The sequence below is a fragment of the Leuresthes tenuis genome, unplaced genomic scaffold (assembly GCF_036924035.1).
Source record: "Leuresthes tenuis unplaced genomic scaffold, fLeuTen1.0.hap1 SCAF_5, whole genome shotgun sequence".
In the NCBI taxonomy this organism is placed as follows: domain Eukaryota; kingdom Metazoa; phylum Chordata; class Actinopteri; order Atheriniformes; family Atherinopsidae; genus Leuresthes; species Leuresthes tenuis.
In genome coordinates this window covers 17484217-17499042 of record NW_027325359.1, presented here as the reverse complement: position 1 = coordinate 17499042, position 14826 = coordinate 17484217, and the positions used below count along the sequence as shown (strand labels likewise).

General features: G+C 41.8%; 1 protein-coding gene across 4 annotated transcripts in view; it reads left to right on the top strand.

Moving 5' to 3' along the window:
• ppip5k1b (diphosphoinositol pentakisphosphate kinase 1b) overlaps positions 1-11668 on the top strand; it is a 44985-nt gene extending 33317 nt beyond the window's left edge. For all 4 annotated transcript variants that reach the window (XM_072386330.1, XM_072386329.1, XM_072386328.1 and 1 more), the window contains 3 exons: positions 5340-5477; positions 6542-6655; positions 8475-11668. In XM_072386330.1, coding sequence (XP_072242431.1) covers positions 5340-5477; positions 6542-6655; positions 8475-8566 — 344 coding nt within the window. In that variant the 3' untranslated portion in view covers positions 8567-11668. The remainder of the gene's footprint in view (positions 1-5339; positions 5478-6541; positions 6656-8474) is intronic.
• The last annotated feature ends 3158 nt before the right edge of the window (positions 11669-14826 follow it).

Below are 14826 nucleotides of genomic sequence, written 5' to 3'. Positions count from 1 at the left end.
CAAAATAAACTGTTTTGACAGTTTAATGGTTATATAAAACGTTCACAATACATTTCAATATCTGCAATCACATAGCTGGAACACATCCCTGCAGGGGGTTCATAGTGACCGATGTCGTGTTTGAGGAGTATTACTGATAACTGAAAGGCCCGCTGGGTATTATGTTAAGTAGGTCGATGTCTCTGATTTGCTTTTTTTTAAGTAATCGCAGCTCCCGTTTCCCCTTTCTTTGGTTTTGCAATGGAAAGTTTGGGTTCATTCAGTTTGTGTGTAGCTGAGGCACAGTGACGTGCTCTGGTGCGTTGGCCTGCTTCAGTCAATGAATGGATGGCTCGTATTGATCAAATGAAGGCAGTAACTGAATCTAAATGTGCTTTTTTTTTAAAGCCTTTTCCTGTTTAGACACTCAACTTTAGAGACACTCTTTAACAAATGAAAGCTGCCCTGCTCTTTAGCTCTGAGCCTCTATGCGGCGCAGCTCCTCCCACTCCTCCTCCTGCTCCACTGTGCTGTCTCTTTCTCCTCTTCCCTTCGTGCTCTGCCTCTCGTCCCTCAGAGCCCTCAGATGAACTCGCTGAGCTTGCACTGCTGAGGTTTACCCCTCTGGCTGTGGATTGGGCCATGGCCCACCACCTGCACCACTGTCCCTACCACCTCCACCTCCGCAAGGCCCAGCTGATGTGTGGTCAGGAGCTCCCAGAATCTCTCCACGGTCAGCCTCTGTAGCCCCTGCATACGTCTTGCTGCTGTCTCTTCGTCAGTCTGGGCCCTTTCAGCTGGCGAAGGGAAAACTGGGATGCTGCTAATGCCAGTTGAGCTTTGCTTTAGTGCTTTCTGTTTTTTTCTAGCTTGGTTTACTGCCTGTGTATTCTTACATATATGTTTATGTCTGCCTGTAGATTACATCCGCAGCCCTGCATCATGCTTCGCCTCCTATCTAACAGTGAAAAAGCTTGCGTGTTTGCCAGAGGATGCAACGCTTTCCACTGCATATTTAAAGTCACAGTGAAACCGCAATTACTGACTTTATTGTCCGTAAACGCATGTATTTCTGAGAGAAATGGAGTATGTGATTACGTTGTGCGAGAGGCATTTTATTACATCAATATGATGTAACTGAATTGTTCACAACAGGTCATGGGCTAGGGGGGTAGAAATGACAATCAGCCTGAGAACTGATTGAATCTCAACTGCATCTACAGGAATAGTATGTCATCAAAAACACAAGTTTTCTGAAAGTCTGGATAATTAAAGGAAGAAAAGAATAACTTTTCTTTCTATTTGCTGATTTATAGCTAATGCTAGTTAGCTACAGCTACAGTCCACTACAGGAGAAGACTTCATGTCATTTGAAGGGCTTCAGTCAACCCGCATGATAAAATATTTTTCATTTTCTGCCAAGCATCTTTCGATGTTTCTGTGTTTCTGCTGAAGTTTAGTGCATAAGTAACACAACCGGACGTGCAGTGAGAGGACGGTGAGGAATTTGCATGTAACATATTGAAAGGATTAATAGGAGTTATTAACTTATTTTTACACTTATACTTGGCAGAGAGAGACAGTTAAAACATACTGTAACAACTCTGTGTCTTTTTCAAATTCCTTTTGTTAAATTATTATTCATGTCCTTCGCTGCAACGTATTGGACATCAGTTGAGCATTTACAGAAGTAATAGATCATGGAAAACCTTTTGTATTTTAATGCAAGTGATGAAATGAATCTGCACAAGTAGGACTAATTGTGCCACATGCATGCTGGTGAAACTTGATGAAATGAGTTGTGTGCATGCTGCAATCTGAGCAGTGGATGTAGAGAGAACGCTGTTAAAACCGCGCATTTGGTCAGCAAAGATGTCTGCTTTTAGACAAGCGTCTGGTGTTAATGGCATCAAATTGGCCTTCGCATTGGGAGGTCACAACTGGTCTGCACTGTCTCCCTCAGCATTCAATTAATATGCTTCCTGGCCATGTGGCAGACATTTGAGCATCTGTTGAAAGATTTGAGCCATTATCATGTCTTTGCTAATTTTGTTTGGCTAATTAATTGGTAGTCTGTCTAAAATCTGCTGATTTTTGTAAAGCTTTTCGCAGAACAGATCCTGGTGCATTGTGTCAGCCTAAAACCACATACCGGTAATTGTTCTTTGCACTCAACAGAGACAGCAGTCTCTTATTTGCTACCTCATTAGGTAGATGTGACATATGCTTTTATGTGAGAATAAGTGCTTTCTTTCCCGTTTTCATGGCTTTGGTTTTTTGCCATTGTGCTGAGTCGGTGGTATAGTGTAGCGCCTGTGTTTTCAGCTCCTGCTGCGTCTGATGTGTGATCTAAATTTGATATTCAGAAAGACGGGACACTGTAAAGTGGAAATAAACACCTGATTAAAAGATTTGCCAGTCTAATACACTTTTTTTTTTTTTTTTTACACAATTAAACAGAAAACATCAAAATGTTAAAAGCGAGATACTTTAGTTTTATTAAAACTGTTGGCTCATCTTAACATGTCAGCAACAAAATGCTAGAAAGCAAGTAAAGGAGCATTTTGTACTCTATTGGGTTCAAAGTCAGTGACCTAATTGAGTGCAAAAAGAGCACTTTAGAGATCCGGAGTCTCTCAGAAGCAAAGATGAGGTAAGGCTCAGTGATCTGAAGTGTGTACAAATTATGGAACTTCAGAATGTTCCTTAAAGTAAAATTATAATAGTTATAGTATCGTCATAGTTTCTAAGACTCTCAAGACCTCTCTATGCACAAAAGAAACAATCTTTGGGTCCTCCAGGGGGGACACTGCATTAAAACAGACATGATTCTTTCATGGAAATCACTGCACGGACTATGGAAGACTTCCTGAAATCATTGTGAACGGTTCACCGTGCCATCTGCAAATGCAGATTAAAGCTTTATAACGCAAAGAAGAAGCCATATGAGAAAATGATCCACAAGCACTGCTGTCTTCTCTGGGCCAAAGTTGATTTAAAATGGACAGAGGCAAAGTGGAAAACTGTTCTGTGGTCAGAAAAATGGTCATTTGAAATTATTTTTGTAAATCATGGGCTTTGCGACCATCCCGTGACCATCTAGTTTGATGTCCGTACTCTGTTGAAAGGCCTACATCTCCGATGGTATGCAGGTGCATTAGTGCCTATTGAACTGGCAACTTGAGCAGCTGGAAAGTCAACATTAAGGCTGAAAGATGTATGCAGGTTTTAGAGCAACATGTGCTCCCATCCAGGTGACATCTTTTTCAGGAGAGGCCTTGCATATTTCAGCAAGACGATGCTAAACTCGCTTCATAGCAGAAGAGTCCAGACCTTTAACCAACTGAAAACGTTTGATCCGTCACGAAATACAAAATACAACAAAGGGATTTTTGAGCCACTAGAATCCCATATCAACCGAGAACGGGGCAACATTTCTCTCCAGCGGCTGGTCCCCTCAGTTCCCCAGATGTTTACGGACTTTTGCTAAAAGAAGAGGTGATGCTACACAGTGGTGAACATGGCCCTGTCTCAGTTTCTCTTTAAACATGTTGCTGCCATCAAAGTCGAGATGAGCTGACGTTTTACATTAAACTGTCTCACTTTCAACATTTAAAGGCTTTTCTTGTGAATGAAATGTTGGTTTAATGAGATTTGTAAATCGCTGAATCGTGTTTTGACACCGCGTCCCACCTATTTTTGGATACGTCATCATTCAAAATCAGAATCTGAGGACTTTCTTGATGTTCATCATAGGTCCAGAATAGGTTTAGAAATAAATCTCTCGTGACCTGGAAAGGTTTCTGTCTATTAAACACAGACTGCATTTTGTAATGTTTGTGCTGCTCCATTGCTCGAGTTGTTTTTGTGTGAATAGCCACCTGAAAGACGAGCTCTGCATGGTTGCCATCTGGTCTGAATAGATGGATGAGATGAAAACACCACTTCAGCCTCCATCCATCCCCTTATTTTTCTTTTCTCCTGTGTATTGCTGTGTGCTCTACTGCTCATACTGCGTTGGAAGTTGTTGAACTTTTTTCCTTTGGGTACGTTTCTGTGTCAGTCAGTTAAAATCTACAGTTAAGAGCAGATACATATGTGAATACATCCTTATACAAAATAAAATAGACTTCAAAGTCACTACTAAGACAAACATTTTCAATAAATAGAGTTACACAAATCATGTGTAGCACAAAACTACAGCTATATGCTTTTGAATTAAACCTGAATTAAAGACCTTTTATTGATATTTAATTTTATTGACCTTAAGTGAGGCTTTGATCCATTAACTTTCAATCAATTATTTATCGAAACTCGAAAAACTAATTGCAACACACTTGACAATCAAATAGGAGTTAAGTGAAAGCCCTTCCTCTGTATTTCGAGTGGCATCGGCACCAATTATGAATCATTAGAAGTTACAAAGCCTCCTGATTTAATTGCTGCAAAGCACTTACCGACACCTCAGCAACGATAACAGCAGTAACAGTTTCGTGCTGTGTAAGCAAAAACCGTACTTTCATACCTCTTCTGTTAGCTGTAGAGACCAAGGCTGATGCATCTTGCTGCTGTTCTAAGGGAAAATGCATCAACGTCAAGCGTTTCTTCCCTTATCGTGGAGAGTCAAAGTTCACCTCAGGGTTCTGAAGCAATCTGAAACTAATAATTTTTTGGCCTTGGCTTTTAGCATTTAATGAACAACACTGCCAATGTTTTTTTTTGTTTGTTTTTTTTTTGGTCCAGTTGATGATGAACCTTCTTACGTCTTCATGGATGTCAGTTATTTTCCTTGTCTCCAGCTGGTATATCTACATGTTGATTTTGTTCGGATACACTTTATGTAGAAGTCATGTTTGACTCTCACACTTTAAAAGTACGTCCAACATAACCTCAACATCCTAGGGTTAATATTTTGTGGTTTGAATTGGAGTGAATTGATCAATCACCTCTCATATCCACGGTATGACACTTTCCCAAATAATCAGAATCTTTTCTTTTCTGTGGTTCTTACTAACCAATCAGGGACATTAACACCCACTAGGGAATTGTAACTAGTGGCAAAAGTAACTGTTAATACTGCCTGAAGCTGGACAGCAGGTAGAATCCACCAGCTGCTGTCTAAGGTAACAATTCACTTACTGTTGATCTTACAGTTGCTTAACAGTTTGTGTGGCTAGTTAACAAATAAAAATGGCTGCCAGGTTTTGTTTTGTATGGCATTGAAAGATTGAGTTGATACATGGAGAAGAGCCAACATGCACAGAGAGTGGTAGTGTCGTCGTCGCCCCCCCCCCCCCCTTCCTCCATCTGATGAAGTGGTACGATCGGCTGTGTTTCTCTCTCTCCTGTCTGGGCTGCAGGATTCGAAGGCTGCTCCATGGTGCCCTCTATCTACCCACTGGAGACGCTGCACAACTCGCTCTCCCTGAAGCAGGTGGAGGAGTTTCTGAAGTCGGTGTGCGAGAGCAGCAGTGAAGCCCACGCCAAAACCATGAGAGGTAGGTCTGCGCGGTGAGGCGGCCACGACGACATTCTGGTTCCTAACAGAGCAATAATCCTTCACCTATGGACAGGAACTAAACACATGAGTAAAAGTCAGTCACCTGACCTTAGTTAATCCAATTATGTGATCAAGTACAGACCAAACTGAAGGCAGAAATCTCCTGAATCAAAAGAAGACTAAACCGGAAGCTCCAGTTAGAGGTAACCTCTGAAACGATGGTTGTCAACAAGCCCGAGTTAATTCAGGCTAACCAAAAATAGGTGTTTGAGGTATCACTTGATGTCAGTGACCTGACATTTATTCTGGTAAAGATGAGCATTGCTGAAATGGAAAGGTGTGAAGAACACAACCCCTGGCAAAAATGATGGAATCGCCACACTTTTATTGTATTGAAATGTTCTAGGTTTAGGTTTGACAAAGCCAGAACGTTCCCTTATTAGATAAAGTCGTTTTGTTTATTTTTGTTAACAAAATAAAAACGGGTAAATAAACTTCCTCAGTGTGGTGATTCCATCATGCAGGTGTGGTTATAAAGAAAGAGCAGCTGTTTGAATTCGTAAGTGAAAACTGGGTATTTGGTTTTTTTTTTGTTCTTGTCGATGCTCTCTTAAAGGGGACGTTCTTTTTTTTAAACCTGGACCTTATTTCTGGCATAAAATAAGACAGTTTGGTGAAAGTCAGCGTCCTTCAGATGCTATTTAGATCTACGTATATTCATATAACGGAGTGAACGGGGCATAGACAGTACAGCCTCTAAATAAGGCATTATCTGTATTTATTTCACCAGTACTTTAAGACAAGTGAATGAAAGAACGCGTACTATTGCACTGTTAGTTCAGAGCTGCCGTGTTGTTGTTATCGGGGGCTTTCTTCACATGCGTCTAGTGGGATGATGTCATCGACGCGAAAGTTTCAGGCTCATCATTTTTCACTAACCCCTAAAATTTTTTTAAAAACTCTTTCCAAACACAAATGAGCATTCTGACACTTCAGAAGGAAAATGAGCTTTGGTTTGCAGCTGATTTATGGAAGCTTCTGTGTTTTTCCTTTCTGTTCCAGCGCTCTCTGGTTTGTTTGACTCTCAGAGCCAGACGTCGCTGTACAGCCCGCAGCAGCCTCTTTCCTCCTCTGGATCCGAGGCATCTCTCCGACCTCCAAGCCAGCCACTGTGGCGTAAGTGTTTATGATATCACTGGAGCAAAAAGTCGACCTGTGATGTCTTCTGATAAACATCCACACAGTTTACCTTCCATGAGATCAAGACCAAATACTTGATGCTGTTTGTGTAAGATAAACTGTCCCATATTGACTGCATGTTTTTAATTTTAGAAATGGGACATGGATGTGAAGAACACTGCTTATAAATCCCTCTTTGATCTGGCGCTTCAGAATTCCAACATTTTTAGTGGCTAGTGAAGATTAGTGGCTTCAAATTCTGCCTTGAACGAGGCTTTGAATGCTCAGCTGCTTTTTTTTTTTTTTTTTTTTTTTTGCTGCACTGAGCGGCTCCCAGATGTGAAAATGAGCACCAGTTTGAGAGAAAGGCAGAGCGTGAAGCTGAGGCAGTCGATGGAATCTCATCAAAACGTACTCCTCCTGCTCCGTTCAGTGTACCCTTCACACCGGTGGTAACAGATGCGACCTGACAGATATCCATTTGTTGGAACCGGCAACATCTTTCGCACTGTTACTTGATAGATAACTTCATTTGAACAAAGTGCGTCATTTGTTTTATCAACTGCTGTTTTACAGAGTCACAAATTCACTGCATCTGGCTCTGTTCTGCCAGTGAGCTTATTGATGGATCAGTTAATTGTTTCAACTCAACTACTTTCTCTAACTGTGTGTGCGAATCCTTCATTGTTATTCCAAAACTCCAAATTTCAAAGTTTTTTTTTTTTTTTTGTACACTAACAAACAGATTTGGTGACCATGACAATAACCAGCAACAGTCGCATGCCTCTGCCTCTGCTCCTGCTTTGGTGCTGGGATGACTAAAGTGTGCTTTCACCAAACAGTGGGAAGTCCACCACCAGCCGCACTCTTTAAAAGCTGAGCTGAGTAAATGTGTGGCAGAGCACCCTGTGGGAGCGTCATCAGTGATAAAGCTGCAGTTAAATAGGACTCAGAAAGAACATCACAGCCCCTTAAACAACCCAGTCCATCCCTTTCAGTGTTGTCAACCTCCTTTATTTCCTCCCTTCTTCTCCTTTTTTTTGATTTTATTCCTCCTTGGTGTTGACATAATTAGCTTGTCTCGTACGTTTGAGATTTCTACAGCGTTAATCTTTCCTTGCATTTCCTCCTTTCGTCCACCACCTGTCTTTCCTTTTCGGACACTCTGGGCTCTGTCTGGATATTTTTGTCCCCTCAGTGTCTTTCTTGTCCCTTTGGTACCTGCTCTAGATCCAAGCTGCTTTAACTTTTCCCCAGCACAGCGCTTGGCCTCGTCTGCCACGCAGTGTGCAGGCAGGGACGGGATGGAAGCTGCATGAATACTGCTCATCATGTGATACCGTGTTCTCCCATTGGCAGTAGTTACAGGGCAGCTGTTATCGAGCGCAGGGCTTTGTCACTGAGAGGGGGAAAAAAAAAAAGCTCACTTTAGTTTAAATTGGCCTAAAAATATTCATGAAATGATGACTAATGGGTTGTGATTGCAGATTACATTCTGGTCACACACTGACGTACATGTGGCGTAATTCATGAAACCTAAAAGTTTCTCCATGACAACAAGTGGTGAAATGACCTGTTTGTGTACCGTGATCCCTCCCGAGTTAGTGTTCAGTTTGCCCACATGACGCACTTACAAAAAAAAAATTATATGAGTTAAGTGGAGTTGTGGCTCGGTGTGGAAAGTTATGATTAATTCTTCCAGTAGGGATTGACATCTTTTGGTGTATGAATGAAGGATGTGGGAGCAGTTTGCACAGATTGGAAAGCGTACTTAAGAAATAACCGATGGATTTCTGTGTTTTGTTTTCCTGTTTAGATGGCAGCATCCCCTCCAGCGCTGTATCCAGCGCAGGCCCCTCGTCCCCCATCACCGAGACCGGAGGCCTGAACTTCAGCTTCAGCGAATAGGCTGAACAACACAAAGAACTTCTGGATATCTGAAGCAAGGTGTGAGCGCTGTTGACAACTTTAGCCCTCGTCTGTCTGCTCACATTCACAATCGGCCCTGGAGGAGAAGCCGTTTCTGGAAGTAGCCACTGCTCTGTGTGGGGTAATCAACTCAGACCTTAACCCGTACTTTAACATGCACTCCTTTGGTGTACACCATATTAACACAGCTCCTCACACCCCGCCGCGGCTCCTCCCCGCTCTGTAAAGAGAGTGAAAACACTGGATCTAAAACCACTGGATCAGTTTGTCAACACATTAATCGAAGATATTTGACATAAAGTCACATAAAGCCAACGTGTAAGCCAGCTGAACCGTTTAATTTAGATGTGGCCCCCACTAAATCAACAAGTGCCTCTTTTTTTTTTTCTCTTTTTCACTGTTTGATTTATAAAATATCTCATTTTTTTTAATCAAGTGAAATTAAACTCATTATTCTGACTGTTGTTTCAGCAACAGATGTGCACACACAGACTGAATGTAGCTTATTTACCTTCTGCCGGAGCGTTGACATACGATCAACATCACTTTGGTATCTGTGTGTTACATCTTAGCTTAGCATCAAGACTGGAAACTGGGAAACTGCTTACCGAGCCCAAAAAATGACAAGACAGCTCTTCTAATTAGAATTTCACATCTCCTTTATTGCATTTGTACTTAAGCCCGATGCAGGGACTGGGGGTCTTTACAAATTGTCATTTGTACACTATTATTTTTGTTGGTATTAAACAAATGGTTAACAGATTGTTGCTTAGTGAGTTTTACAATGTTGACGGGTAGAAAGTGCTACAGAGCCAGGCTGGCTATTTCTCCGTTTCCAGTTCTTCTTCTGAAGTCAGACTTTTCCTTTGAATCTATATTAACGTTACCTCAAAATGAATGTCTAGATCATGAGACGAATTCTGCTTAAAAAGTTGGCAAATTGAAAGTATTAGGCATCATTTGATTATTTCAAATAATCAATAATAGGTGCGTCGAACATCTGAAGGGATATGGTAATCATTTTGATATTATTATTTAGGACCACATTAGCTGGACACCTACTAAATTCACTTGTTGTTCATATTGTTCTTTGTTCAGATCATTCACCAAAACTCCACTTAGTTGTGTTAGAGGTATTTCTTCATATCCGACCCTCAAGCCAGGCTGATCCAGCTGTATTATTGTTTCTTTATATGTACGTTTTCTTTTTAAATGGAAACAGAAATGATTCTGTAAATGTGCCTTCAAGCAGTCTGTGAGATTTGTTTGGGGGAGATTTGAAAATCAAGTTTGATTTTAGGAACTCTGTGCTATAGTGTTATTTTCTAATAGAAGGTAGAAACCACTAGATTGAGTAAATGTAACGATCTGGCGATCAGTTTTCTCACTTGATGCTGCATCCACCTGCTGTTTGCCGTATTATGCCAAATGATGTCATGTTTTTTTTTTATGTTAAGTAATTCAAATGATTGTTTCTCATCGATCATGCTCAGGTAGACAGCCAACCTAAAGACTGTAGTTGGTTTAATCGGCATGATTAATCAGCTGAGCTGGAGGTCAGTTCGCTTTCAGTCATTCTCAGCTTTGAGTTTGCTTTAGAGGGGACCTGCGATGCTCTCATCTGCTGCAGAAACTGTTAATGGAGTCGTACCGAGTAAGGTTTTTATTTTCAGCTCATAACAGTCGTGTCCCACAATAAGCAGTTTGTGAGCTCAATGCTTACCAGACGTCTCTGTTATTGCTGATGCTGTTGGACTCGTGGTCAAACGTCCACCCGCCTGCAAGAGCGTCTACAAAGCCAGAGAGAAAACGGCTTCTATCAGACGGTAAATACGTTTACATGAGGGGGGAAAAAAAAAAAAGAGATAAAATTCTTGTGTTAGTGCAGCCAAATCCAGACTTTTACAGTCCAATCACAGTCGTAGAAAATGGAAGCTGTTAAAGTCAGACTTGGATCCAAATAATGACGCTGGTTCTCTACTTCTGAATGTTTACACTCAACTAGACTGTCGCATCACATAGGAATGGGTCGAGGCACTCTATACATCTTTACATCTTTTTGTAAAAACAGTGAAGTCCACGTTTATATTGATGTTGACATGGACACATTTTTCTGTTTCTTTAAATGTGTCAGAAATGGTGACGACAGAGCAGCCCATTAAGATAACTTGTCAACTCGTGGTCACTTAAAGCGTGTCCAGACCGTCACTCTGCTCTAATAAAATCCAGATTTTTTTTCTTTTTTTTAACCGCTGTGTCATCACCACTCGGGTATCTTAAATGCAACGTCTGTCCAGTGATTTCAGCTTTACCTACATGTGCCATGAACTCCCACAGAGAAAGTTAGAAGCTGCCGAATGTTTACTCACACGGTCCACGGCGCCACAGAGTCGGCCATTTTTTAGTCAAACTAACTCGATTCCTCTCCAGTGTGTGTGTAATCGTGCCGAGTGAGTGAACTGTCGAGGTGGGAAAAGATCCGGTAATGCGAAGCTTCGCAAAACTAGAACGTTACTCTCATCTCAGAATATCAATGTAGTAAATGCTGTAAATGAACATAACGGGCCCCTCTAAAACAACTGGGGTGTTTTTCTTTTTTTTTTTTTAACTCTGACCAAAGTTTTTTCTTTTTTATTGAAGTCTCATGTGGGGGATGGGCATGGACAGTATCCTCAGGCAGCACTGTCTACAGCACCAAAACACAGAGGAAAGGAATGAGACCTCCCCTAGTTTGTTTCAAAGTGGTGAAACTGAAATTGAACTGACCTCCAAAACGTGAAATCGTCTGCTGTAGAACAAATTTGACTGTTGTTGTCATCATGGAAAGAGTTCTAGTTTTTCCTATCAGTAGAACTTCTTCATATTTTTACATCCATGTGGGTTGATGTAGGTAATTTAAGCTGTGTTATTTATGTCATAATTTAACGTGCTGTTCAGCGACAGTTATGAGTTTGGCTTTTTGAAAACAAGGTCGAGCTTTTAACGTCTAAAATGTCTGTCTGGCTCAGTCTCTTGAGGTTCAGGATGGGCTGTGATGTTGGAGAGAAGAGTGGGGTTACAATAAAATACATCAAATAAACAGTGAAAGCGTTGTTTACTGTGTCCACAAGCACAACAGACCACATGTTCACACCTGCCGCAGACCTGTGAAATTATGAGCTTTAGACTGTGTTTGTCTTAATTGCCCACAGAGCAGACGCATAAGCCTGTTATTGCTCCATAAACAAAGCTGCTTGTCACTGCTCTGCCAACACACACACACACACACACACACACTTTTTCTTTTTTCATCCCTTGTTCAGTGCTCTTTTTTTTTCCCGTCAACCTTCACCTTATTTCCCCGTGTGTCCTCTCTTACTCCTCATTTTATCTCCTTGCACTGTGCTCCACTTTCCTCCTTGATGTGTGCCTCCTTTCATCTTCCCGTCTCCTCTCAGCTCTTATGTGTTTCTTCTTGTTTCTTACTCTCCCTCCCCCTCACCTCAGCGTCTTTTTGTCACATCTCCTCTTCCTTTCTCCTCCTCCCTTCTCTTTCACCTCTCGTCTCCTCCTTTCAGTCCTCTCACCTCCTTGTTTTTTCCTCTCGGTCCTCATTTCTGATATTCTCCTTTTTCATTTTGTTTTCTTACCTCACCCCAATTACCTCTTCCCTGCTCCTCTCGTCTCTCCACCACTCTTCTCTGCTCCGCTCTAAAGTCTTTTAACAATAGTGATGACTCATGCCTCCCCCTATTGCTCCCATTCGTTGCCATAGTGACGCCCCCAGATGTAATAGACTCTTCCTCAGCTACGCAGGGTGAATGGAGAAACAGAGACCGCCGACTCACCGGAAGCCAAGAGCTGATGTCATTCTTTCTGTCTGGATGACAGGTCTTTTTTTCCCTACACAAACACACACACACACACACACACACACACACACACACACACACACACACATACACAAGTCCATTCATTTAGCTCTCATACAATCACACTCAACGAGTAAACTCGCCTTTTTCTGGCTTGGACACAAACTGTTGGCACAGTTGCCTTTTTCATTTAGAGCTTTCACATGATGACCGCAGCCTGGCTGCAGCTAGTCATAGAGCGTAGTGTTTAAACAGGGTTTTTAAAGACAGATTTGTTTTCACAAGCGTTGTCAGCTGATTTCTCTCAGGGTGGCCAGCGACACAAGAGGTGGCTCGGAGGTTTTTCCAAATGCAAATGAAGCTTAAATTCGCATCAAAGTTTTATTTGTCCGCAATACAGCCCATTATAGGCATGTGAACTATCGCATCTTCATTGATTTATTTATTTTTTTAAGCTTTTAATGGCCCTTTTAATGGGTTGATGTGGAAGTAATTTTGGTTTGTAGTTTTAAATGTTAACAATGTTAACGGTATGAACCCAGTAGTCCCAGAGCAACATTTCGTTCATTTAAAGCAGAGTTTCCACCTGAATCACCCCGAAGATATTTGGCTTGTTGATGGTTTGTTTTTTTAAAGATATTTAAGAAGTTTGCTCATTTTGTTTAAGGCCTGTATCTATAAAAAATTTTGAATGATAGTTAAACATTGTGTTCCAGCAGATGCTGAGTACCCCCCCCCCCACCAAAATTAAAGAGAGACCAAATTATTCAGTGACAGATATAATCCTGAGAAAACAAAGGTAGATTGATCTACAAACTGATCCAAAACAGCTTACTTCCCCCTAATAAAGGCTTTGTCAGTCTCTTAGAAAAAAATCATTTCTCTTCATCACTCTTTTAATCATGTCTTTCACGCTTAAGAGGTTCAGTAATTGTATTCCAAACCCTCGACTTCCATTCTTGTTTGGTGATTTAACTTAAGTGGGAGAGAGAGACGAGAGATGGGAGTCTATTAGTCATTCTGATGAGAGAATTACCCCCATCTGACAAGGAAGGTGTCCAGTTAGTTCTTCAGCACCACCTCCGCACCCACCCCTTTAAACATCCTCTAAAGTCAAAATGTGTCGTCAAGGTAACCAGGGAAAGTATGGCGAGGAGGGAGGGGAGTTGTTGTGCTTGCAGAGCAGCAGAGCAGTAATGTGTGAAGCCTGGTCGCCCCGCTAGAAATCCAAATTGCATATAATGACTCAGCATCTGAGGTTAAAAGGCCTGCCAGCCTGAGTCGAAAGCAGGCTGCTCGTCTTCACTTTGTTTTCCTTTCTTTGTCATATGAGTTCAGACAGAGAAAATGGAAAAAGCTGAGAGGATCTGACACACTCATCGCAGAAATTTGACGCTATTTAATCGCCGGCTGGAATGAATGGCCATGAATGCACCGGGGGCGCTCTGGGTTTAGGCCTGGATCTGCCAAGCTTGCTTTTGCAGCCCATATTAATATGTCCTGCCTTTCCTCACTGCTCAAAGATCTGCAAGCACAAAAAGGAAAATCACTAAGTTACGTCGACATACCGAGAGAGGAGGAGAGCAGCAGGAGCATAACTTTATTTCACCAGGTCTCCCGACAAGTGGAAGTGTATTAACAAACTGATCAAAGCTGTCGTCTCTGCAGCTGAAGCCAACAGGTTTATCTTGCTGATTTGCCTTTAACATTTAAAATAATTGGTTTAAATTATTGCAGTCTGTTTTTATAAAAGATGGCTACTCTCGCATATCTCAGTGGTCCATGGGTGCTCTTTAAGTTGACTGGAGTCAACCTGGGCCTATTTGAAATCTTTGAGAATAATAAGAAAATACACGATATTGCCAAAAAAAACTACATCCCAATCTTAATTCATCGGGTTTAATATGACGTCGGCCCAACCTTTGCAGCTATAACAGCCTCAATTATTCTGGTCCAGCTTTCCACAAGATTTATGGGAAGTTTTGACCATTCTTCCAGAAGTGCATTTCTGAGGTCAGACACTGATGTGGGACGAGAGGGCCTGTCTCCTCTCTTTGGACCATAAAATTGTCTAACATCTCTTGGTATGCTGAAGCATTCAGAGTTCCTTTCAGTGGAACTAAGGGGCCAAGCCCAGCTCCTGGAAAACAACCCACACCATAATCCCTCCTCCACCTAACTTTACACTTGGCACAATGCAGTCAGAAAAGTACCGTTCCCCTGGCAACCACCAATCCCGAACTCGTCCATCAGATTCCCAGATGGAGAAGCGTGATTCATCACTCCAGAGAACGCGTCTCCACTGCTCTAGAGTGCAGTGGCGGCGTGCTTTACACCACTGCATCCGACGCTTTGCATTGCACTTAGTGATGTTTGGCACGGATGCAG